Genomic DNA, 27238 nt, shown 5'->3' with positions numbered 1-27238 from the left:
TTTCCAGGAGTTATTGGTTTCAACTGTCTCTGCCCTTATTTTGCAGTCAGTGAACTTCAGCATACTGGGGGATCTCAACCTCCATCTTGAGTCCCGCGACTCCCCGGCTATATTGAAGTTCCTGGGTGACCTAGAAGCCTGCCAACTATGTCAGCTGGTTGAAGGGCCTTCTCATTTGGCAGGTCACCTACTTGACCCGGTGTTTTCAAACATCCAGGGAACTCTAGTCTCTACCCCCAGTCCTCTTAGCTGGACGGATCATTTCCTGGTGCAGATCTCTATTAAGATCCCAGCTAGCTTTAGGGAAAAGCTTCCTCCTCCTCTCTGGAGGCGCCCATGGCATAAACTTGATGGTGCCCCATTTGAGGCTAGACTAATAAACTCCCATACAGATTGGTCTGGCAACCTGGAGGAGGCTGATTTAGCCTATAGAGAGTGGATCAATGAGTCCCTGGATCATTTTATACCTAAGAAAATGTCAAGGCCCAAACGCAAACACTCCCACCCATGGTACTGCGAGGCGCTTACAATTAAAAAAAAGCAGTGTAAGGTACTTGAGCGTACCTGGAGGCAATCTTACGATCCTTTAGCCAAAACCAACTTTAGAATCGCCACCAAAGCCTATCATAGGCTTATAAAAAAGACCAAGGCCAGTTACTACACTGATCTGATCAATGCCAGCACTAATCGCGCTAAAACTATCTTCGCGCTAGTGAAGGAGATGACTAAGTCACCTGAGGGGATTAACAACATAATAGTGTCTGACTCGCAATGCGAAGAGCTCGCTTGCTTTTTTATCAACAAAGTGCAAGGGATCTATAATTCATTCAATTCGGGTGGCTCTTCTATGATTTATAGATCTATCATAGACCCACCGGATCTTCCCTATTCCCTTCTAATCCTTCCACTCATCTCACAGACAGATATGGAACTCCTGGCTTTAAAAATCAAGTCTGGGTCCCCGGAAGATCCTGTCAAACCAGAGATGTTTAGACTTTTCCAAGACTCCATCATGACTGAAGGGCGGGAATTGATTAGTAGATCTCTGCAGGCAGCTACTATCCCCAAATCTTGGAAACATGCCAAGGTGGTCCCCTTGTTAAAAAAACTCACCCTGGACCCTTCCAAGCCAGAAAGTTTCCGACCTATCTCCCTGCTTCCGTACTTGGCTAAAGTGGCGGAAGCACACGTAAATTCCATCTTGACTGGTTTTTTGGAGACTAATGGGATCTTGGAAGAGTCTCAGAATGGATTCCGTGCTAAACATAGCACGGAATCGTCCCTACTGGCCGTTACGGAACATCTAAGGGTGGCACAGGATATGGGTAGCACCTCAGCTGTAGTTCTGCTGGACTTGAGTGCGGCGTGCGACACTGTCTCCCATGGGATCCTGCTTAGGAGACTGTGGGAGATAGGTGTCAGAGATGGAGCTCTGGATTGGTTCGTGTCATTTCTATCTGACCGTTCCTTCCAGGTCCATGCTCCACCGTACTCATCCAGCAGATTTCCATTAGGCTGCGGTGTCCCACAGGGCTCTGCCCTCAGCCCCACGATGTTTAATGTGTATGTCCGCCCCTTGGCCATGTTGGCCAGGGAACGTAACATCAAATTAATTTCCTACGCGGATGATACGCAACTAATTTTCACCTTTTCTAATGACACCGTGGGGGATCAAGCCAAATTTCAAGAAGACATCTTGGCCATTTCCAGCTGGCTAACAGAGAACTGCCTCCAGTTGAATTCATCTAAAACTGAAGTTCTCCTTATTGGCAGTGACACTCAGAAGTGGGATGAGCAGTGGTGGCCCCCTACATTGGGCCCGCCTCCCACGCCCAAGAGGGAAGTTAAAAATCTGGGTGCGATTATAGACAATTCACTTACCCTTGAATCCCATGCCAAAAGAGTAGCTGGCACTTGTTATGGACGCCTACGCTCTCTTAAACCCATTCTCTGCTTTTTCGAACCCTCCATCCGACAGACAATTGTCCAAGCTATGGTCTTATCCCATCTAGACTATTGTAATGTCCTTACGCTTGATTCCAACCTGACAGTCGTTAACAGACTGCAAAGGGCTCAGAATGCTGCAGCCCGCATTCTGTTCGGATTGCCGAAAAGCTGCCACACCTCTCAGATTTTGCATAGGCTACACTGGTTGCCCGTTAAACAACGCATTCAATTTAAAACCCTTTGTGTTATTCATAAAATGCTTTATTGCCTTGGCCCCCAAATCTAGCAAGGAATATGTTCGTTCTATGTTCCGTTGCGTGCTCTCCGCTCTGCGGACCTTTCTCTTGCCCGTACCACCAAGATCCGGAGGTGTAGAGCCGGAGGCCGATCATTTAGATATCTGGCCCCAAAACTCTGGAACTCTATCCCTCTAAGTGTGCGTATTATTACTGACCATCTACTCTTTCGAAAACACATTAAAACCTGGCTGTTTTCTTCTATTTAGGGTTCCCTTGCGAGCTGACACTCTGCCGCCTCCACTCTGGTCGTTCTGTAATTAGGCATGTCCGCAAGCGCTGGGACGCCTCATTGCTGGGGTAGCCATGCGCTATATAAGCATATTATAACATAACATAACATAACATACCATCTCCTTTTTTCGGTCCAGAGCCTCAACAATGCGTTTGGCAAGGCAAGTAATTTTTGTGCTTTTTACTGCCTTCTGATCTGCCCTCCATTGGGTTTTGCCAAGTTTATCTGTTCCTGGTTCTGCCATTTACTTTACCTTTCAGCACAGTCACTGTTATAACACTTGTTAGCTGATTTAATGTAAGCTGTTGGTCTGCCAGTTTATCAAGAGTACAGAACATCTTGTCTTAGAGAGTAGATTCTAGATTATAGTCAATAGTAGGCCCTTTAACACCCTGGTCATATACCTCTTGTATGTAAGTATTATATTATCAATGCATCTTCCTCACACAGAATGAACTGGACTGCCTGTAGATTGATGGACTTCTGGTGGTATGTCTACTTTTAATTCCTGGGTATGGACTCCTACTTCACTGTGGTAGAATCAAGTGATATGCATTTGTTTGTTTTTCATTTAGAGAGATCATCTACTTTATCTCCCGTTGAGGTCTCATCAGCTTCATGTAATAAAACAAAAATCATTAATAAAAATGCAAACCATCTTTACTAATTGGGCTCTTCAACTATCATTCACATTTGCTTGCACTCATCACAACATCCAGTTTCTGCCAATGTGCTTTTAAGTGTTCATCCTTTTCCCTTACCCACCTCATAGGCGCTGTAGTCTAGGGTTTTTCTCTCTCTATCTCATCACAACTATCCCTCGCAGGGGGCTTAGTCTGTCGGCCCCGGAGGTACCCAGTAGACTTTCTTAAGTCTCTGGATGAATCATCTAGTGCAGTTCTCGAATTTCACTTTCCTCAAAGACTTTAATAAATATATTGATAATGCTACAGATGGGCAAGCAACTCTTTTGCTGGAAAAGCTGTCATCCCTAAATTTGAGTCAGTTTGTTAATTGTCTGACTCATCGGGCTGGGTACATTCTTGACCCCATTTTCTCGAATGGGGAAGTTATAGATTGAAAAGTAAAAGCTATTCCACTTTCAGACCAGTCTATAATCTATTTTACTTGGGGCATTAATATGGCCCTCAAGGAATGAGATGCTCGAATCACCCCTAGATAATACAGGGGTGGCTGAAGGCTATGGTAGCTGAAATGAAGTCATTGTTAAGGAGTTCTAAGCCCATATTAAGTAGATACATGGAGGATGATACTTTAGCCTCAAATACGTGGCTTCTAGAGGTAGTAAACAAGGATGCCCCCACAACATGTAGTGGATAACCGAGACGTCTTCCGGTCTCTTGGTTTTCTTCAGAACTAACAGCAATAAGGAAACACTGTAAACATCTGGAAAGGCAGTGGAGATTGCATTATTCACCAAAAGGATAAGGAGATCTATAGGGTGGCAGTGAAGCATTATCACAGATCGCAAAAATACTTTGCTCAGGTAATAGTCAATGTGAAGTCTTTTTCTATCCTACGTCCCTCTCACAGCCTATTATAGCATCGGCTACACTTAGTAAGAATCTCTCAAATTTGTTCAAGGAGAAGATTGTCAAAAATTTGACCAATCTAAAACTAAACAAGGACCCACTTGACATCAAGATCACATCTCCAGGCCACGTGCAGGATAAGCTGTGCAAATTGTCTCAGAATCTCCAAGAGTCTGAACAAGTCTGTAGTATCCTGCATTTATATTGTAAGGTATTTTACCACCCCTGCTCAGCCAGTGCCTGTGCTCTGACTCATTAGAATGTTGGTGTCTGATGATGCCTCGGAATGTTGGGACTCAGAGAGGTAAAGTGACAGTTGGTCATGGGCTGAGCAGCTGACAGGCAGCTCCTGGTGGGGCTCTGATTTACAACTTAACTACTTGATGTTCTGAACGTTACTACTTGTTAACTACTTGAATAAATCTTACTGAATTGCATCCTTACTGTGTGGACCTTCATCACTACACATTTTGGGGACAAGGTATGGTGACGAACCTACAGCTCAAGCAGATTTAAGGTACCTGGCGAACACAGGTGGACCTGGAGATAACGCAACTAACAGAAACTACAATGGAAACAACCACAATTTTCAGAAGAGGAGGTATCCACAAGAAGGTAATAACTGCGAAGAAGCAAAAATGTGTTTCTGTAGTAGGGGATCTCTGTGTATAGTCATAATCTAGTGAATAGTCCTGCCCATGTGCGAGGACCCCGGCAATCAAAAATAATCTCTTAAGTTGTCAAAAAATTGCAGAACTGCAAAGACACTTAAGAGAAAATTTAAAGACAAATAATGCAGCCTATATTCACAGGCTACACTGTCCAGTACTTCAACTAGAAATTCCACCAAAAATCCACAAACAGCAAAGCCTGTCCAGATTTCCCTTGCTTTTACTGCAAAACCCCTCAGAATGATAGAGAGGAAGGCCTGGACAGACAAGCCCCATAGGCTGCCATTATGTGGTTTAAATAGGATACTGTGCCTTTAAGAGAATCTTCCAGAACTTTCTCCCAGTATCCCAGAATGCATAGCAGGTCCAACTTACTTTCAGTTCTTTTTTCCGGCTCCTGCTTACAGGACCCTGTGCATCGAGCTCCCCCTTTGTCAAGGGTTTATTGGATTTTTTTGACACTTTTTGGTTTTTAAAGTGTTCTCATTTGATTCTTGGTGTTGCCTTTCACTTCTGTGTGTGTTTGTTCAGGCTTTTAGGGATCTAAAATGCCTGCTTTGTTCAACAAGTGCCCAGCATGTGGAAGGAAGAAGGCCAAGACTGATCCACACGACGTCTGCATTATTTGCCTCCCTGCTGATCATGTCCCTGAGGATTGTGACATCTGCCAGGCCTTTTCTACAAGGACCCTGAGGGAAAGACAGAAGATTAGGCTCCAAGGCCTAGAAGAGAGGCGTCTGCAGGCTGCAGGTGGGTCTGGGCAGGCTGGGAAGGCTCCCTCTGCCCCTGCTGAGGCCTCTGGGGGGCTCCCCAGAGGCAGGAAGACCAGCAAAAGGTCCCGGTCTCCGTCGACGTCGATAGCATCGACGATGACGTCAAGAGGGATGACGACGGTGTGTTCCCCTTCTCCCCGGGGCTCCGGGTCGAGACAGCGTGGAAGATCGACGTCGAGAGGCCTGGCCAGGCCGCCGTCGAAGTCGCCGCCGACGGCGTCGTCGACGTCGTCGACGTCGAGGCATCGCCGTCGACGCAGACACCGGCGCTCGCCGTCGAGGCGACACCGCCGGTCGCCGTCGACCAGTTCGACGTCGAGGGGCTCCTCGGCGTCGAGGACCGCGACGAAGCGGTCATCAAGGAAGAAGGGTCGACGCTCGCCGTCGAGATCTGACCGCTCGTCGTCGAGGGGGAGACGATCGACGTCGAGGAAGAGACACTCGACGTCGAGGAGACGGCGTTCGACGCCAGAGTCAAGGGATCGCCGTTCCACGCCTGAAAAACGACGCTCGACGTCGAGCAGGAAGAGATCAGCGTCTCCTAGGATCTCAACTTCCTCTAAGAGGCGCAGGAGGGATTCTGGCGCCAAAAGTCACGCTGGATCTGATGGAGGACGTAAGAGGCGTCGTTCACGCTCTGGAGGGTCTGGATCAAAGGCCCCTTCCTCCAAGAAGTCATCGGGCACGAGGTACTCGGTGGTATATACGCCTACCAGGCCTGTGACCCCTCCTCCTCTACCGAAGGAGGCTCCTCCGGCTACGCCGCCGCTCCCCTTCATGCCTCCGCCTTCTCCGGCGGGGCAGCCTCTGCCGCCTATCCCTCCTCATAGACCACCGAGGTCGGTGTCCCTGCCTCTGCTTCCGACACCTCCTAAGGGTACGCCTACCCCGAAACCCCAGGAGAGGCCGCGGAAGACTCCTCCGCGGAAACCGGTGGAGCGCCCACGCGATGGGAGATCGCGCTCCCGCTCCGGGAGAAGGGACCATTCGCGTCACAGGTCTTCGACCCGATCTAGACCGCGCCACAGGAGACACAGGTCTCGGTCACGGACCAGGTCATCTGGGACCAGGGACTACTCCCCGACCTTGTCGGATTCACCGGACACGAGGGTTTCACCGGTCGACGATCTGGTGTCCTTCCAGGACGTGCTGCTACGGGGTGCGGCGAAATTGGGCATTACTCTGACGGTGCCCACTCCGAAGACTTCGGTCATCTTCGAGACGCTCCACCAGAAGCATTTGTCTCAGCCGTTACTACCACTGGTGCCGGGCCTGGAAGAACCGGCCCTGGACCTCTTCCTCACGCCTGCAGTGACTAAGGCAGCACCTTCCAGGCTACAGAAGAAATACTGGGCTCCTGACTCGGACCCGGCCTTTCTGAGGCTGGAGCCTCCTCCAGACTCGGTGATTGTGACAGCGGCGCGCAAACAACATGCCACCACGCCTTCCTCCACAGTTCCGCCAGACAAGGAATCAAGGTGGTTGGATTCCTCTGGTAGAAGAGTTTGTGGGACCTCAGCGACCTCAATGAAGGCAGCTAGTGCCACTGCCTTGTTGGGTCGGTATGACAGAGCCCTCTGGGAATCGCTTCAACAATTTGTGGAACTTCTTCCGCGGGACAAGCGGGAAGACTTCCAGGAGGTGCTTACCGAAGGGATGTTGGTGTCGAACCAAATCATCAGCGCTGCAGCTGACTCTTCTCTTCTGGCTGCGCATGGTTTCTGCCACGGAATAAACCAGCGACGACATGCATGGCTCCGCCTTACGTCTTTGAAACCGGACGCTCAGCAGAGGGTTGCTAATCTGCCATTCTCTGGCGAAACCCTGTTCGGGAAGCACGCGGACGATGAGATGGCCCGCATGAAGGCGGAAGCTGAAACGCTCACGGCGGTGGGCTTGAAGAAGCCCAAGGAGACCAAGAAGACGTACCGCCCGTTCCAACGGCGGTTCGGTGGTCAAGGCAGAGGGCATGGCCAATCTTCTGGACAACAGCAGCAACAACAACAGCAGCAGTTCAGAAGACCATTCCAGAAACGCCAGAAGGGCAGAGGAGGCCATCAGTCGGCACCAGCGACTAAGGGCCAGGCCGGGTCTAGGCCCTGAGCACTTACTTCCCCGTCAACTGTTACCCGCTCCGGTGGGGGGAAGCATTCAATCTTTTCTGGCAGAGTGGAGAAAAATTACTCAGGACAAGTGGGTGCTGAATATTGTTTGCAATGGATACAGTCTTCGGTTCATCAGCCCTCCCCCATCGATTCCTCCGGCCGGCTCACAGTATCAGCTGCGAGAGCTCCAGGCGGAGGCCGATATCCTGTTAAGGAAAAGGGCGATCGAAGTCGTACCTCTGTCTCAAAGAGGAAGAGGTCTGTACTCCCGGTTCTTTCTGGTTCGAAAAAAGGACAAGAACGAGTTCAGGCCCATTCTGGATTTGCGACAAGCAAACAAGTGGATTCGCAGAGAAAAGTTTCGCATGCTGTCGTTGCATCAGATTTATCCTCAGCTGCAACGGGGAGACTGGTTGTGTGCCATCGACCTCCAGGATGCTTACTTCCATGTGCCCATTGCACACAAACACAGGAAGTTCCTGCGGTTCCACGTCGGCGCCAATCACTATCAATACACAGTACTGCCATTCGGACTGAAGTCTGCGCCGAGAACATTCTCAAAGTGCATGGCTGTGGTAGCAGCACACCTAAGGAAGAACAAGGTGTTTGTCTACCCGTACCTGGACGACTGGTTGATCAAGGCCTCCTCCTTCACGGAAGCGCAAGCACACTTCCAGAAGACGTGCATTCTATTGAACAGGCTGGGGTTGCACATCAACATGACCAAGTCGGTTCCGACTCCAGTCCAGTGCATTCAGTACTTGGGAGCCTCCATCGATACGCTGTCAGCAAGCGTGTCTCCTTCGGAGGAGCGACGATTATCACTGCTTCGGAAGGCTCAGGCTCTCATGGCCGCTCCATCCACGACAGTGAGGACGGTGTCTTCTCTACTGGGATCGATGGCCTCTTGCATCTTCCTGACGCCACATGCGCGGCTGCACATGAGACCGCTGCAGGAGTGCTTGGAAGATCAGTGGGACCAGAGGAGAGGATCTTGGGACGACAAGATACGACTGTCTCTACATGCTCTTCAGTCTCTGAAGTGGTGGTGCTCAGCGGAGAATCTCCTCAGAGGGGTTCCCTTCCACAAGGACATTCCCATTCAGGTTGTCATGAGGGATGCTTCTCTCCAGGGCTGGGGAGCGCATTCCGGAGACCTACAGATTCAAGGGACGTGGTCACCGATGGAGTCCACGTACCACATCAATTTCCTGGAACTCAGAGCTGTTCACTTGGCACTGAAGGCTTTTCATCCGTCCTTCCGGACCGACTCTCTCCTTGTGCAAACGGACAATACGACCACAATGTATTACCTCAACAAGCAGGGAGGATCGAGGTCACGCACCCTGTCGCAGGAGGCACAGGCGATCTGGCGCTGGCTTCTGGCTCGAGGACTGACGATAACGGCTACCCATCTGCCAGGTGTGCAGAATGTTCAGGCAGACGCACTGAGCAGACTGATTCAGGAAAATCACGAATGGGTCATAAACGACAAAGTACTAGGAGAAGTCTTCGCAAGGTGGGGAACTCCAGACGTAGATCTGTTCGCCACCGCCGAAAACAGCAAATGCCGAGACTTCGCCTCCAGGTACTACCAGCCAAGGACGCTGGGGAACGCGTTATGGATCGACTGGTCGAACAGCTTTCTGCACGCTTTTCCACCCATTCCCCTGATTCCGACGGTTCTCATCAAGCTGTCCCGGTCCAGGGCGCGGATGATACTGATTGCCCCGGAATGGCCCAGACAGTGGTGGTTCACGGACCTGCTTCACCGGTCTCTACTTCCTCATATTCGGCTGCCGTGCAGGCCGGACCTTCTCACGAAGTTCGGGGGGCTGATGTTGCACCCCAACCTCTCGTCGTTGAGTTTGGCAGCATGACTCCTGAGTTAGTACAGTATGGTCATCTGAATCTTCCTGCAGATTGTATGGACATACTGAAGGAGTCTAAGAGACCTTCCACTAGGACTTCCTATGCTTACAAGTGGAAGAGATGTTGTATCTGGTGTCAGTCTAAGAACTATGATCGACGACTTGTAAGGAAGATGTCATCCTTCCTTATCTTCTACAGTTGGCGCAGTCTGGCCTTAATGTCCACTCTATTAAGGTTCATCTTGCTGCTTTGACTGCCTACAGGAAATGCCCTTCACAGACTTCCTTCTTCCAGATCCCTGTGATCAAAGATTTTTTGGAAGGCTTGAAGAAAGTGTTCCCTCCTGTCAGGCTTCCTTCGCCTTCATGGGAATTGAACGTGGTGCTGTCCAGATTGATGAAGGAGCCTTTTGAACCTATTCATAAGGCTTCGTTGCAGCACCTGTCCTGGAAGGCGGTGTTCCTCGTGGCCATTACATCGGCCCGCAGGGTGAGTGAAATTCAGGCGCTGTGTTGCCAAGAACCTTATACTGTATTTCATGCTGCTAAGGTTGTTATGCGTACTCACCCTAAATTTCTTCCCAAGGTTATTTCTGATTTTCATGTTAACCAGACCATAACTTTGCCTACGTTTTTTCAGAATCCTTCATCTCCAGCGGAGAGGTCCTTACATTCCCTGGATGTTAGGAGGGTGTTGAAATTTTATCTTGATAAGACCAAAGATATTCGTAGGTCTGACCAATTGTTTGTCAATTATGGATCAGTCAGGACGGGTCTTGCGACCTCAAGCAGTCTATCTCTAGGTGGATTGTGTCCTGCATACAGCTATGTTACCAAAAAGCTAATAAGACCTTAGGGGGTAAGCCTAAGGCTCATTCCACCAGGGGCAAAGCTGCCACGACAGCCTTGCTCCGTAATGTTCCGATTGCAGAAATATGCAAGGCGGCCACTTGGAAGTCGGTTCATACCTTTGCTAAGCATTACTGCCTGGACACTGATGCCAGGGCAGATGCTCAAGTTGGACAGGCTTCGCTGCGAAATCTGTTCGCACAATAGTGGTGTTAATTCTCTCTTATCCACCGCCGCTTTGGTGTGGGGATGGGCTTGCCATTCTATTCACTAGATTATGACTATACACAGAGATCCCCTATTACAGGAGGAGTAGTTTCTGTCCTGTAACTCCAGTTCTGTAGTAGGGGTATCTCTGTTATAGTCATAAGCGCCCTCCCGCCTCCCCGGTGGAGAGAGAGAGAAAATGTTCCTTTACGGAATGCGACAGGTCTGGGAGTGTTACGCCTTCAAAAAGAACTGAAAGTAAGTTGGACCTGCTATGCATTCTGGGATACTGGGAGAAAGTTCTGGAAGATTCTCTTAAAGGCACAGTATCCTATTTAAACCACATAATGGCAGCCTATGGGGCTTGTCTGTCCAGGCCTTCCTCTCTATCATTCTGAGGGGTTTTGCAGTAAAAGCAAGGGAAATCTGGACAGGCTTTGCTGTTTGTGGATTTTTGGTGGAATTTCTAGTTGAAGTACTGGACAGTGTAGCCTGTGAATATAGGCTGCATTATTTGTCTTTAAATTTTCTCTTAAGTGTCTTTGCAGTTCTGCAATTTTTTGACAATTTAAGAGATTATTTTTGATTGCCGGGGTCCTCGCACATGGGCGGGACTATTCACTAGATTATGACTATAACAGAGATACCCCTACTACAGAACTGGAGTTACAGGACAGAAACTACTCCTTTCTACACAGTACAATGAAGACAACTGCAAGGATGAAACAAGTACTACACAGAAAAGAAAAGAAGGCTTCAAGAAACAAGAAAGGATGAAGCACTACGCCTTGCAGCCCCACCAGTGGCCTCACCATCAGCCAGCCCTAGCCCTGGCGTGCTGTGCTCATCTGCCTTACGCTTTTTGGACTAAGGTGAAACAACTACACTTTGTGCCTTTTTCCACATCTACTTTAATGGCAGAACATTCATCTCTATCACGTTGGTGCACTCTGTGGCACACACTCCATGACCCTGATTCTTCTGCCTACGCTGTGTGATCTTGTGCACATCTACAATATGTAATTTTGGACTTTTAATCTTTCCACCAGTGATTCTGTCCACTGTGTGCTCTTGTGCACATGTTGCTGACCTGTTTTGATAATGTCAACCATTAATAAACTGTACCAGAGCCGCATGGGAGCTTTCGTGTTTTCCACCCTCCCACTATTTAAGAAAAGAACATGCTCGAGATTTCACTTACCGAGCCGCTATGGGTCGTGTTCTCTTTCCAGGAAATTAACATGAAGAAGTTTCTCCTGCGTAGTTCTTGTCCGGATGTTCACATGTCAATTATATTTCTCTGGAAGCATTTTCCTTTGAAGTTTTTTTTCTTTGCCTTGTAACTGAATTTCTGTCACAAGCAAAGCAATATTGCCAGTGAGTCACAAGTTTCCTCTCAGCTATGTTCCTGTTTGTTCGTGTTGGAAAGCGCAATCATTTTTACCGCAACGCATTGACGCGCGTTTCCAACCTTGCTATCTGTCCTTTGTACACCCTTGTTATCTTTTATCGTATTTTGCATTTGTTCTTCTGTTGGAAGGAAAAGGGATATATGTAGTATCCTGCATTTATATTGCAAGGTATTTTACCACCCCTGCTCAGCCAGTGCCTATGCTCTGACTCATTAGAATGTTGTAGTCTGATGATGCCTCGTAATGTTGGGACTCAGAGAGGTGAAGTGACAGTTTGTCATGGGCTGAGCAGCTGACAGGCAGCTCCTGGTGGGGCTCTGCTTCACAACCTAACTACTTGATGTCTAAACCTTACTACTTGTTAACTACTTGAATAAATCTTACTGAATGACATCCTTCCTGTGTGGACCTTCATCACTACAAAGTCTTTCTGACATGCAAGTCTGGCTCACCAGAGGATCCCTTTCCTCCCCAGATTCTGGCTACTGTAGTTCAATCCATTAACCCCATGTTTAATTATTTATTCCATCTTTCAATTCAATCAGCTAGAGACCCAACTTGTTGGAAAGTAGCTAGCCTGATTCCTTCGTTAAAAAAGCCATTGGCTGACAGAATGTGATTGGCCAATTTTAGGCCAATTTCGTTACTCCCTGCTAAGATGCTTTAAAAGCTAAATCATGCAAAGCTATCCTTTTAAAACAGCATAAACATCTTCCCCGTTTGCAATCTGGGTGTAGACCACGACACAGCACAGTGAGTGCACTGTTTGAAGTGGCAGATTCAATTAAATTGCCATTGGATCAGGGTAAACCGATCACCCTTGTCCTGTTGGATTTATATACAACAGTTGATACTTTTTCCCACACCCTCCTGTTACAAAGTTTAGAGGACATTGGTGTGGGTGGCTTTGCTTTGGTGTGGTTCCGCTCATTTCTGGAGAATCTTGTTAAGCAGTTTGGCTGGCCCTATACTCCTTGGAACCTAAAACACTTGAATGTGGAATGCCTTAGGGCTGTGCTTTGAGCCTTACTCTTTTTAATATCTATATGGATCCCCTGGCCTCATTAGTGGAATCATTTGGGTTCCATATATTATCTTACGCAGATGATACTCACTCAGCTCCTTCTTTCAATGGACAACGATACCCCAGAGGCTTGCGAAACCTTTAAGAACTGTTTGGCAGCCAATTTTAAGTGGATGGGCCCCAGCAATCTTCAGTGTAGCACTGGAAAAGCAGGAATCCTGCTATTTAGATCTCCTGAGCGGAGTTGGGACCAAGAATGCTGACCGAAATGGGCCAACACCCCCACACCCATCTCCTCCATCCCCTCCTACCCCTCCCCCTTAACACCACTGTGACACAGAATCTAGGGGTTAAGTTTGATTCTAAACTCTCCGTGTGCTCTCAGATCTCTAATGTTGTCTGATCATACGTCTAAACCCAGTATGAGATTCAAGGCTGTGCGCGAACAACGACATGTGTGATCATACTTTGCCTTATTAAGATCATTAAAAAATTGTTTTGAGACTGCTCCATTTCCAAGCACAGAGGGCAGTAATCCATGCTGTAATTACGTCACACTAGATTATGTTAATATCATGCAACTGGGTCTGCCTGACTATATGCTCAAGAAATTGCAGATTGTTCAGAACACAGCAGCAAGGCTACTCCTAAAAGTGATAGGTGGCTATCAATTGGTCCCCATATGAAGGAGCACCATTGGTTACCTGTTAAGAAGAGAATTCTATTTAAGATGCTAGTCTTGGCTTACAGAGCTTCCTATGGCTCAGGCCCCCACCATCTTTCGATGAAGCTGCAGCATTATCATTCGTCTAGAGCCCTCTGTTTGAAGACAACTTAATATCGGTGCCAAGGATCAGATGAAAAAAGTGGGGAGGTGCATCATTCTCCTATCTTGCTGCTCAAGCATGGAACCAGCTCTTGCTCCATTGCTGCAAGATCAGGGGGGAATATCTCTTTAGGAAACCTGTGAAAACTTGGCTATTCGATCGAGCCTTTTGAGGGCTTTACTTGGCGGTTGGGGTGAATAGTTACGATTTATTTAGTGCCAGGACACTCTTATGAGTAGCTGTTGCACTTTATAAATTATTGATTGACTGATTGATGTGTGTGCTTCAATCATTGGCTTTCTACATGTTTCCCTGATCGCCTGACCACATCTGCCTAAAAGGAAGTTCACCTCAGTGCTAGGGCAGGTGGGCCAATACTTTACTTTGGCAATACTTTTATCTTTCCGCTCTTTATCATTTTTGTCTGTAGTCGTCCTTGTGTGTTTAAACTATGTGTTCATGGTACAGTAATTTAAACCGCTTTCTTTGAGACAGTTTTTTATTTAAATTTTCCTTCGATACGCATTATAGCTTAAAATAGTTTCTATACCTAATCCAAGTATACCTGCCTTCTTGGAAGCACCTGTTCTATTCTAGTATATACAGTAGAGAATATTTTTTCAAATGTTAACGTTTCATTGCACACATATGGGGGAATCATTACGATGGCGGGCAGACTTTCCGTAACGGTATATGGGACCGCCCGCCAGGGTTGCGGCGGTCCCGCCGTGCAATTTAGGATGCGACTGCCACTCTTGCGGTCGCATCCTGCATGTAATGCATTGTGGCAGGTGGTGCTGGCAGCAATGCACAAGCCTGATACCTTGTGCATGCAAATGGAGGGGGGGATGGTACCCCCCAAGTGCACCCCCAACCCCTGGGGTCCCGCAAAGGACCCCCAAAAGTAAACTCCGCCTGACTTTCCATGGCAGAGTCTCCGCCGTGGAAAGCCCTGCACCGCTGGGCATCCTAATATGGATGGCGGTGTCTTGCAGACACTGCCACCATATTGTAGCCCTTTTCCACCCGGCGGACGGTCTTTCTGTCCGCCGGCGTCCCCTTCGCCATCGTAATATGGCAGGGGGAAATGGTAGGTGGGCAGTGGAAAATGGCGGGTGGATCGCCACCACCATACGGGCGGTGGCGATCCGCCCGCCATACTAAGGACCCCCTAAGCCTCCAACCGTCGGTGTCGTATGCTTTGCTTTAAAAAAAAAAAAAAAAAAAAAAAACGAATTGTGGCGTATGCTTACAATTAAAAAATGATTTGGGTTGCCAGACTTGTTTTTTCTGCCGCAGTTTTGGTTATAACACTTTGAAAGACTACTTGCATGCGGTTTGTTTAACTGTACTGAGAGGCAGAACTTCCTGTTGATGCCCCGAATGCTGAGATTTCATTCATTCTCTTGCAGTGTGTATTGCGTTTACAACTTTATGAAGTCTGAGTGCCTCGGAAGATCAACTTGTAAATATTTCCTTTTATTTCCAAAATATGCGAATAAGCGTTTTCATCTACTACTTTGTGCAGCTGATGGTAGTCTCAATGTAAATGTTAAAATTATGTAGCCTTACAGACATTTCTGCCCATGCGACCATGTAAATCAGAGTTGCCCATCGTAGATCTGTTACAGGCAAATCCATGCCAGAGTTTCAGGAGTATTACTGAATTTGCAGATAATTCTATTTTAGAGCCATTGTGTTTATTCATTTATTTAACTACTTACAGCGTTTTTATGTCCAAGCGCTTCACAAAGAAATCAAAATTGATACAAAAAATGTAATTAATTAATTACAGCTGAGGATCATACTTCATTGTAGGATGACTTAGGGTATTCCTTTCTCCTTCCTCCCACAGTTAAAGGTCATAACTGGGTCCTACCCCGGTCCACCACAGGCTTGCCCGATTGTTGTGGAGGGTAGGCAGGGCGGCCATCACCACTTCCGGCTTAGGGAGGGTGGAGTCAGGGGTCAGCGCTCCAGGCACTTAGGCACTTAAGGGGATGCCTTTTCATACGCGCAGCGGACGCACGCAGCTGGTGCGCTGCTGGCCCGCCGAGGGCGCGCCAAAGTCAAGCCCGCCTGCGCCCATCCGCGCCTGCTCCGCGGCCAGCGATGCTGCTGGTGGCCCTCCAATATCTAAATCCTGCTGGTCTAGGTCTCAATTACTGGCTTTTAGGACAGGGATATGCAGCAGTAGCACTCATTGCAACCCATCCCGGCTGCTAGCCAGCCGTTTCAATTGCAAGGATTGTTCATTCTTCCTTGCCCCTCTCTCAGAACGACCTCGCGTATGGGGCAGAGAAGATCCACCTAATGACCCTCCGGTAGTGGTTAAAGCTTGTCTCCTCAACTGCCGATCTCTCCCATGACATGCGGACGATATCTGGCTCTCCCTGACCTCCCACTCTTGGGATCTGATGTTTCTGACTGAGACATGGGTTAAAGAATCATCCAATCCTGATATTAGCTTGGCGACTCCCCCGGATTATCGTTTTGTTGGGATTAATCGCCCAGGCACTAAAGTAGGAGGAGGGATCGCTGTAATCCTCCGCTCTCACTGGAAGATAACTTCCAGGAAGTTGGAGAACACAGGCCCTATTGAAGCCATGTATTTTAGCATATCTGATGCAACACACCTGATTTTAGCGGGGGTGTTGACATACAACCCTTCCAGCACACCGCCATTCTATCTTGCGGAGCTTCTAGCTACCATTTCGGACCTCTCTTTGAGACATCCGCATTTCACTATTCTTGGAGACTTCAATCTGCATGTAGATGATACCGCATGCCTGAAGGCTAGCTCTTTATTGGATACTCTGGCGGGCCTGAACTTCGTTCAGCAGGTACATGGTCCCACCCATCGCGCGGGCCACACCCTGGACCTCCTATTTACGAATTTTTCTGGCCTGTCCACCTCGTCCCCACTACCCCTTACTTGGTCGGACCACTACGTAATCCCTTTTAACCTGGCCATCTTCTTGCCGCCGGCCATTTCAACTAAAGCTAGAGGCCTAAGTAGGAAGTGGTATAAAGTTACCTGTGATGCCCTTGAACCTATACTGGCTAATTCGAGTTGGCAGCCCTCGGGCGATCTGAACGCTGATGTTGCTAATTTTAATGTCCACCTATCCTCGGCAATAGATGTTATTGCCCCTATGCAACCCCTCTGGTGGACCAGAGCTTAACCTTCAGCTCCATGGTTCTCCCAGGCTCTACACGAAGAAAGAAGCACCTGTAAAGCGCTCGAGCGCCGCTGGCGAGTCCCTTATGACCCTCTCGCTAAAGCCCCCTATAGAGCTGTAAAAAAAAATTCACAAACTCAAGCGCGCGACAATGAGAGAATTCTTTGTTAGTAAAATCAATGCGACTGATCACTCTGATAACACATTGTTTCAAATTGTGAAGGATTTTACTAAACCGACAGCTCTTGACGGCTCGACTAAATCCAGTCAAGATCTCTGCGATGGCCTCTCTGATTTTTTTCACAACAAAATCATTGACATCTTCTCCTCCTTCAATCAGACCTATGTGAGCCCTGCCCAGGACACGATGATCCCCCAAGAAAAGGCGTTTGTTGCTTTTAAAGCAATCTCACTGGAAACTGCCTTGCTGAAAATGCGGCGGTGCAAATCAGAATCACCATTAGACCCAGTTCCCACCCAGGTACTTAGCACCCTTGCCCCTGTCATCACTGCCCCTTTAATCTCAATCTGGAACTCTTCCTTATCCTCAGGTTAGTTCCCCACTATATATAACAGGCCATGTTGATCCCCATCTTAAAAAAGGCTGAGGCTGACCCAGCAGTATTCAGCAACTACCGGCCCATATCACTCCTCCCCAAACCAGCCAAGGTACTGGAAAAAGTAGTGCAAGAACAACTGGCCGACTATTTGGAGTCCAGAGAACTCCTCCACGACTCTCAATCCGGATTTAGATCCGGCTATAGTACGGAGACCACATTGCTGGAAGTAACCGAGACTATTCTCGAGTGCGTGGACAAAGGTGAGGTAGCCATGTTGGTGCTCCTCGATCTGTCCGCGGCTTTCGATACCGTCTCGCACACCATCTTAGTCGATAGACTCTATAATCTGAGGATACGGGACACTCCCTTGGCCTGGATAAGATCGTTCTTGACTGGAAGAACGCAGCAGGTCTGGTGTCGGCCCTTTGTTTCAAAAGATAAAAAACCTCTTTGCTGTGGAGTTCCTCAAGGGTCGGCACTAAGCCCCTTCTTATTCAATTTCTACCTATCACCTCTAGCTAAGGTAATTGAAGCCTGCGAGGTCAGAGTGGTCTCTTATGCTGATGATACTCAGCTGGTATTTTCATTTAGAGATCACTCTGACAACGGCCTATCCAACTTTAAACGCTGCCTCTCTAACATTGTATGGTGGATAACCCTTAACACCCTCAAGCTTAATACTGATAAAACCGAGGTGCTGTTCTTCAACCAAAGGGCCCCACTGCTACCATCTGTGTGGTGGCCGTTTGAGCTCAGCCCCCCTCCTTCCCCTGTCAAACTGTCCGGAATTTGGGCTTTCTAGTTGACTACGAATTTCCTTGTAAGGCCCAAGTCAATAAAGTCATCTCCGCATGTTTTGGCAAACTGCGCATGATTAGAAAAATCGTCCCTTTTCTCCCTATGGACTTTCGGCGGACGATTATTAATGCCCTCATTACCTCCCACCTGGATTATTCCAACAGCTTATACGTGGGAGCACCAGCATATCTGATCAATCGGTTGCAGATTGTGCAGAATGCGGCTGCTAGGCTGATATGTAACATCCCCTATCGCCACTCAAAAGCCCTGAATCTGCGGAATCTCCACTGGCTCCCGGGGTCCTCCCACATCCAGTTTAAAGCCCTGGTCTTGTCCTTCAGGGCTCTGAATGGCAGGGGACCAGTGTATCTTAGTCGGAGGCTGAAGCTGGTGCACTCATCTCGAGCACTTAGATCCAACCACCTCTGCCTTCTGCTCCCCCCGGTTTTCAACGCTCTAGAAAAGAGAGTAGAGCTTTTGTGGTGGTCACAGCCAAGCTCTGGAACAGTCTACCCCAAAGCCTCTGGCTAACCGAATCTGAATCCTTGTTCAGGTGGAGCTTGAAGACCTGGCTGTTCTCCAACCTCTTGCCTACATGCGCTGTTTGCTGTTTAGCCGTCTACAGCGCCGGGACGCCCCCGTTGGGGGTAGCCGCGGCCTCGCCCTCCCACCCCCAACCCCCTTGACCCCTAGACGCCCAAAGCCACACGCCTCCGTCAACCACTCTACCCCACACTACAATACACCTCTCCTCTCTCCCAACCCCCTTCCTCTTGCAACAGCCCTCCACCTCCTACATCCAGCACGCCCTCAACCTACCACCTCCCCGCTGACCCTCACATGTAGCCCCCCTCCTCTATCACCTCCACCCTCCTCTTACATCTAGTCCACCCTACTCCTGCTACATCTCCACCCCGCCACCTCCCACACCTAGCCCTCCCCCTCCTCTCACACCTCCACTCCGCCCTTCTCTTATCTAGCCCCCCTCCTCCGCCGCCACCCCTCCTCTTTCCATACCTATTCCTCCCCGCCTTCACCACCTCCCCTCCTCTCACACCCAGTCCCCCCTCCTCCTCTCACATCATCACCACCCCTCTCACACCTAGTCCCCCCCCTCATCACCATCCCCCCTCCTCTCACACCCAGTCCCCCTCCACCTCTCACATCTTCTCCTCCCCCCTCACACCAAGTCCCCCCTTCCCCCCACACATCACCACCCCCCCTCCTCTCACACCTAACCCTCGCCTCATTACTACTCCCACTTCCCTCACCTCTACTCCCCCCTCCTCCCATACCACTTCTATGCCCCCCCTCCTATACCACCCCCATTCCCGCCTCCTCCCACACCACCCCGTCACTCCTCCCACACACTATCAATGTAATCACACAAGTACCCACCACGGAAACTCCTACATCATCTCCTCTCTCTCCATCACACTCCCCTACTTCCTCCATACCCATGCCTAACACATACCCAACTCTCTACCCACCTCCGCCCCATACTCTTTCCCCACCTCTATCAGTTCTCACACCAAACCAAGTCATATCCCCTCAACTTATACTTCCCTCTACCATCCCCATCTCTACCGTTCCTAACTTCACTCTGGACACGATTATGTCCACCCTCTTCCAAATTAAAGACGAGCTACAAACCTTCAAAGAGCTATTTACAAATCAAATTAGACACCCTTCTCTACCCGGTACCCCCTTATTCCGCCAGCCCTCCACCCCATCTACATGCTCACACATACACAACCCTCCTCTCTGGACCTCTATCCCTGCCCATAACTCCTCCACCCGACCTATCCGATGCATCAAAACACTGACACGGTATGACATACGTACACTCCTACAATTCCGCCTCTATGACCCACACAGCCACCACACACCTCCCCATCCCTACTATCCATTCCAACCCTCACAGGCCCCCTACTCAAAATAATAGAGGCACCATCTCTAACAATCTCACAAAAGTCACCCTCACTCTGGACCCCTCCGCCTCCATCATCACCCCACGGCTCAAATGCACACTATTTATCTGTAGATCTGCCCCCAGACACGCATCAGACATAGCTGACCTCATTATCGCACTTGACCTAGACCTTATCATACTCACCGAAACCTGGTTAACAGAATCCTCCTCCCCCCCTTGACATTTTAGTTCCCCCTAACTATCACATCATCAGATTAGAAAGGGCCGGCAGGACAGGAGGTGGAATAGCATGTATTCACAGGAGTAACCTCTCAGTAACTAGAGCCATCTCCCCTATATTTTCCTCTTGTGAACACATATGCCTCGACGTCAACAGTGAGGGCAACCCAGTATGCTCTCTACATATCATTTACCACCCACCAGGAGACAACCTCACCTTCACTGAACACCTCATGGACATGATCACAATAAACTTGGGTCGACAAAATACACAAATATTCTTTGGTGATTTCAATCTTCACTGGAATGCTCACAATGACTCGTAGTTAACAGTCTCAAAAACTTCTTCAACACCTTAGACCTCACCCACATCTGCAACAGCCCAACTCACGACAAAGGCTCTATCCTGGACCTCATCATTTCCAAAGGTGATGCCACCCAACTAGACTCAGTCCAACCCTGTGACTGGTCTGACCACCACATTATCACATTCTTCATCAATGAATATGTGAAACTTTGTCCAGCCCAATCCACCAAACCCAAGACCTGGAAAGGAGACCTGAAGAAACTCAATCCCAACTCCTCACCATCTCCCAGCTACAACCTTCTCCTACCCCCCACCGGAAACAACGATGTTTAGGCGCTCACCGATCATTACCTCAAATCAATGACCACAATAGTCAACGAAGTTGCACCCTTTCAGTTAAAGAGAGTCTCCTCCAAAATCTCTAAACCATGGTACGACGGTCTGCTTATCGATGATAGACGAGCTATGAGACTATCTGAACGTAATTGGAGATCTACCCCGTCAGCTTTTCACCTCAATACACTAAAGAAAAAGAGAAATGCTTACTTCAGGAAAATCAAACGATCAAAAGCCGACTTCTTTAGCCTTCAACTTGACCAAGCAAAAAACTCTTTGAACTAATCAAATCGCAATCCACGGAGGAACCACAGCGATTACTGAACACATCCAGCACCCTACCGTCCTGTGAAGAATTCTCTACCTTCTTCAATCTAAAAACAACCAACATCAAGAATGATCTCCTCATTGATCAAAACCTATACTCTAGCCCACTCAACAAAACACCGAATAAAAAACCAAACAATGCTTCTTGGTCATCCATTGATACCTACACGGAAGATTCCATAGGCAAAATCCTTGGCACCTTGAAGCCCTCCAATCACCTCTCGGACCCTCTACCTGCTAACGCTGTAAAGGATCTTATCCCATGGCTTCTACCGCTCTGGACCAAAATCATTAACAGCTCTCTCCAACAAGGATGCATCCCTCAAAGTGGGACAAGTATCGCCCATACTCAAGAAACCCACAGCTGACCCTACTGACCTTAATAACTTTTTCCCTATCTCCAATATCCCTACCTTAGCCAAACTGTTAGAAAAATCTGTTCACCTCCAACCTACAAAACACATCGATCACTTTGACCTCCTCAACCGACACCAATCCGGCTTCCGTGCAGGCCACAGCACAGAATCAGCCATGACACACATAATTGATGACGCGCTTCAAATTCTTGACCAAAACGGTACCTGCCATCTCATCCTTCTCGACCTTTCTTCAGCATTCGACACGGTCAAACACGAGAACTTACTCGATCTGCTGAATACCAGACTGGGTCTTTCAGGGACAGTACTCAAATGGTTCACCTCCTTACTCCATAATCGGACTCAGAAATTCAAAATCAACAACAGTTTTTCCAGCCGTGTCCCAGTAACACTAGGTGTCCTGCAAGGATCCGCCTTATCCTCTACACTGTTCAATCTAGTCATGGAGCCACTCACTGCACTGCTACATGCCTCTAATGTGCAATTCCACATGTATGCTGACGACACCCAACTCTACTTCAAACTGCAATCCCCGGATTACATCAAACTTCTCAACTCAACGCTTAAGGACACACAGACATGGCTGGCAGAGAACCATCTCAAACCTAATGCTCTAAAAACTGAGTTCTTACTAATAGCTCCCCCCGCCAAAATCCACATCGCTCAGGATTGGCTTAAACACCTCAATGCATTCAACGTCCAACCTATCATTGTAGACTCAGCAAAATCTTTAGGTATAACCCTCGACTCCAATCTCAATATGCAACGACATATCAGCAATGCAACGAAGGGAGCTAATTTCCAAATCAACACCTTGAGGAAGCTGAAACCCTTCCTCCCAGCCAACTACTTCCGAACTGCGGTCCAAGCGCTAGTTATCCCTCGGATTGATTATGAAGTACCGCCCTCTGCGGCCTCCCCCTATCTACAACCACACCATTAAGAGCCTCTATCAATGCTGCAGCAAGATTCATCACTGGATCAAAAAAATGCTCACACAACTCTCCCGACTTAAAATCTCTGAACTGGCTACCCTACGAGCCAGAATACACCTGAAAATCGCGTGCATTACTCATAAGGCCATACACCACAATTCGCCCAGTTACATTGCTCAGAAATTGACAATCTCAGGAGGTTCAAGAACAACAAACTCTCCTTCTGAAACCACAAAAATTCCACAAGATAAAAACATACAAACGCTCCTTCTCAGGGATGGCTCCCAGGATTTGGAATGCCCTCCCTCCAGAAACAAGTCTTATCTCATCCACTGCATCCTTCAAAAAGGAAGTCAAATCGATCCTCTTGGCTTAATTCACTTGAACATAAACTTTGGAAATACCATTTAACTGTTTTTCTCTCCCCTGTATTACATTGTTTTGTCTTTTCATATCTATGTAAAGCGCTCTGATATCTGTAAGGACCTTGTTCGCGCTATATAAAACCTTGAAATAATAATAATAATAATAATAATAATAATAATAATAATAATAATAAGTGAAAGAACTGAATTTACAGGAAGCATTTAACACTTGTATGCTGGTAAGGAGAAAGAACAAAAATCAAATGGAGCACAGGGGAACGTGGCGCCGTAAGCAAGAGGGTAAAGGGTACATATAAGGAAGAATTTACCAAAGAAATAAAAGAACATAGATATGATGTGCATAAGATGGAGACATTTATAGGGGATGCATAAAAAACGAAAACCACATTGGCCAGAAACTGGGAACCAATGTAATTGATGGGAATGTGGAGTGATATGAGAACTAGGACATATGGTATAAAGGTTTGGTCATTTGAAATATTTTCAGATGAGTCATTTAAGTGTTCAGAAGACCAACATACAAAGAAGAACAGCAATTAAGTGGTGGTAGGCCATAATTTGCTGAAGAACCTCCAAGGCATGTAAGGAAGGAAATGATTTGATTTTACAGATGATATATAGAGGATAGCGGTAGGTCTTTGACATAGAGGAGCTTTGGGGGGCAAGATCGAGGTAAGAGCTGACTCGATAGAACACCAGGGTTGCTGGCAGTAGAGGAGAAAGGTGACTCAGCTGGAGGAAGAGAATACATGGGGAAAAAGAGTAAATTATATTTTTTATTACTTCATTCGGTATTATATATAACAACTAACAAAGCATGATTCAGAGGCATTACATATAGTTCTGCAACATTAATTAAGCATTGATCATGTAGCCCAATTTACAGTAAAAATAACAACTACAATCATGTTTGTTCATTTTGCACCCCCTCTCATTGCAAACTCGTTAAGTGGAGTAGAAGAATTAGCTGGAAAACATACCTTTGTTTTATTTAGGTTAGTTTCAGACCATGGGAGGCCATCCAGGATTCAAAGGCAGAAATACAAGCCAACAATTCATCCGAGAGGCAAGGCAGGACTAGCCATTTTGGCATTCTGATATTTATCCGGTGGGCTGCACGCCAGGGGCTTGGTTACAGATCAGGATCGTCTGCCACTGCTGAACCATGCCCTTGTAGCCCCATTCTAGTTGCGGCTTTTGCAGTGTAGCGCTGACTTTAATTGTTTTGCAAGGACCGATTTTGGTTGCCAGGACCGGAAGAGTAGGGAGTGTAGGGAAGAAGAAGCAGAGGTGTTTAGGAAGGCTACAACAGAAATGTCAAGGGGAAGTAACTATGTTTTCAAGATTTTCAAGGTATCTCATATATTTATATTAGGAAAGTCTGGCATGGTTTTGGCCCTCATCGACCGATGTTGGGTAATCCTGAAATAAATAAATATTTTCGTAAGAAATGGTTTCAAACTGGTAATACTTTTGGACCAGGTGGCTAATCAACAAGTCCCAGTAGCTCAAAGCACCACCTTGCATTGTTGTTTGGACTCCACCCGAACCTGAAACTCTGTTCATAGCAGCTTTACAGTACTACAAAGAGAAGAAATACATTTGAGCAGAACTAAAAGAACTCTCTTCTAATTTCAGAATGGGGATTCCGACGCCAGGTTTGACTGAGGACCAGCTCTGGCGTGCAAAATATATCTACGACTCAGCCTTCCACCCAGACACCGGGGAGAAGATGATCCTTGTGGGGCGCATGTCTGCCCAGGTGCCTATGAACATGACCATCACAGGCTGCATGCTGACCTTCTACAGGCAGGTCCACACCCCACCCTGAACTCAATCCACACCACTGGCACCACTTCAATCTGAAAACACCAGGCTGCATTCAGTGCTTCTCAGGGATTTGCAAAAGAATATGGATGTTTGATCTAGGGGTCCTTATTGCTTAATAACGCTAGCTTACTTTTGTTATATGCAATCCGATATACTGATTGTATTGATGGTATTCTGCATCCATAACTTATGTTAAGTGCTCCCTGCTGATATAGCAGATAATTGTGATTTTGTTTTAAAATATAGATCATCTGCAGTACTGATTTGTGGTCCTATTGGCATAATAGCAAATCAATTGCTGTAGGTGCTCTTTTTAAGCATATCGCACCACTTCCCCATCTTACAGATCTCTTCAGTTTTAACATCTGTGAAGTTTTTGCTTTGAGTCGAAGACTTTCTATGTGTGGAGGTTTCCAAGATTTCTGTAAACTAACGCCAGACTTTCCAACGTTTTGCCTCAAATTCCAGCATGATTAGTTTTTACAGTTAAACTTCCTTTCTAAAATGTCTCACTTCTTCATAATCACACACATTAAGCCACCTGTATTTGAGATTTTACTATTGGGATCCTCAACTGCAGACCACCTAGCTCTATTTATTCCAAAACCAAGATGTGGCATACTTAACAAAATGTTTGTCTTTTTGTCTGATAATTGTTTTACAATTGGTAATTTTTTAGTGCTGCAGGACCAGCTAGAGGACTGTTTGTGCATTTGCTCACTAAACATCTTTTACCTTCACCATCATTTTCCTCTGCAAAACTGCTGTTTTTATGATATTCAGTGTGATTTACTTTGTGCTTAGACTGTGACTGAAAAGTCACCAAGATGTTGCGTGACACTTAGGGCCTGATTCTGATGCGGTTAGAAAAGCATTCCCATCTAGGGCCTGATTCTGATGCGGTTAGGAAGGCCTCCTAACGGTATTTGCTCCTTCCAAATCGGATCGGGAATGTGTCTTTCCAACCGAGGGCCCAATTATGATGAGGTTAGGAACATATGCTCCCATTGAAGTCAATGGGAGTCCAACCAAATCGTATCGGGAAGCTTCCGGATGCATCGTACTCCGTCGGTCGGACTGTCCCGATCCGAGTGGGTCGGAAACCATTTCCAAACCGATTCGGTCGGGAAGATTTCCAACCCGCATCAGAATCAGGCCCTTAATGTGACTTTTCTCAAATAGAATATTTACTAAAATATAGCAGACCAGTCCTAAGACAAGACAAAGACTGATTTCAAACGAATCAACTAGATTTGATGCATCCTTTCAATGTCTGTCAGTCCACATCCACACTTATTGCCATGAAAGTACATTTTATTTATTGTGCAAATTATATTCCACAAATCAGAACGGTGAAAAGTGAAAAGCTAGAACCCTATGAAGGCTGTGCTTTCTTAAAACTAAATTTGTGTCACAATAGCAACAATTTTCATTATGTATCATTTCGGTAAAACATCGATTTACAGTTGGGAGATGAGAAAGAGACGGAATATGAGAGTAGAAGAAGAGAGTGTGGACCACTGTTTTTAAGCACAGACTGAACAGAGCTTTGGGGTTAGTTCCTGTCCTACTCACACGTCACTATATGAGGTACTGGGCATTCATACAACTCATATAGTCTGACTCTCAAGCGGGGAGAAGTCAGTCGCTGAGTCCTCTGCTCTACTTTGTCTTCTTTACTTTACATGTGGCTTCAAACTGTACATGGGGCTTTCCCTTATTTTCGAACCTTAGCTGGGCTGGATAACATAGATGTGCATTTGTCTCTACTGTGTTCATTTCTTTTTTATATATGTATATGTTGCTACTCCTGGCATTTCCTTTGGGGGTTGCATTATGGAATACAGTCATCAAAAATGTAGTAATACAAAATATCAACCAAAAAATATTAAGGACACAGATATCGACTTTAAATACTTTTTATAGGTTGTATGTAAAGTGCAAAGCTGTGGCTATAAAATATAGAAGACCAAACTATCATCACAAAACATGTGTATTGAATTTTAAATACTAAACATTATATTAACTTTAAAAACTAAATTTACTTTAAAAAAAGAACATTTAAAAACTACATATAATTAAAAAACATACGTTTTATAACTTGCAAACATAAAATTCAGAAATGTAAAAAATATATAAAAAAATACACAAACTTGTAAAATAAAAAGGAATTAAAAAAGAAATATTTTAAGAATAATCAAAATGCTACTTATTAAAAAAGCAACAATACATATAAAATTATTAACATTACAAAACTCAATATAATAAAAATTATATT

At 46.8% G+C, this 27238-nt stretch overlaps 1 protein-coding gene across 1 annotated transcript in view; it reads left to right on the top strand.

Moving 5' to 3' along the window:
• The window catches only part of SFXN3 (sideroflexin 3), a 245707-nt gene that overhangs the window by 83002 nt on the left and 135467 nt on the right, over positions 1-27238 (top strand). The window contains exon 4 of the mRNA XM_078643640.1: positions 24769-24939. Coding sequence (XP_078499766.1) covers positions 24769-24939 — 171 coding nt within the window. The remainder of the gene's footprint in view (positions 1-24768; positions 24940-27238) is intronic.

The sequence above is a fragment of the Lissotriton helveticus genome, chromosome 5_1 (genome assembly GCF_964261635.1).
Source record: "Lissotriton helveticus chromosome 5_1, aLisHel1.1, whole genome shotgun sequence".
Lineage (NCBI taxonomy): Eukaryota > Metazoa > Chordata > Amphibia > Caudata > Salamandridae > Lissotriton > Lissotriton helveticus.
The sequence above is the reverse complement of the archived record's forward strand: the minus strand, read 5'-3'. Positions and strand labels throughout refer to the sequence as shown.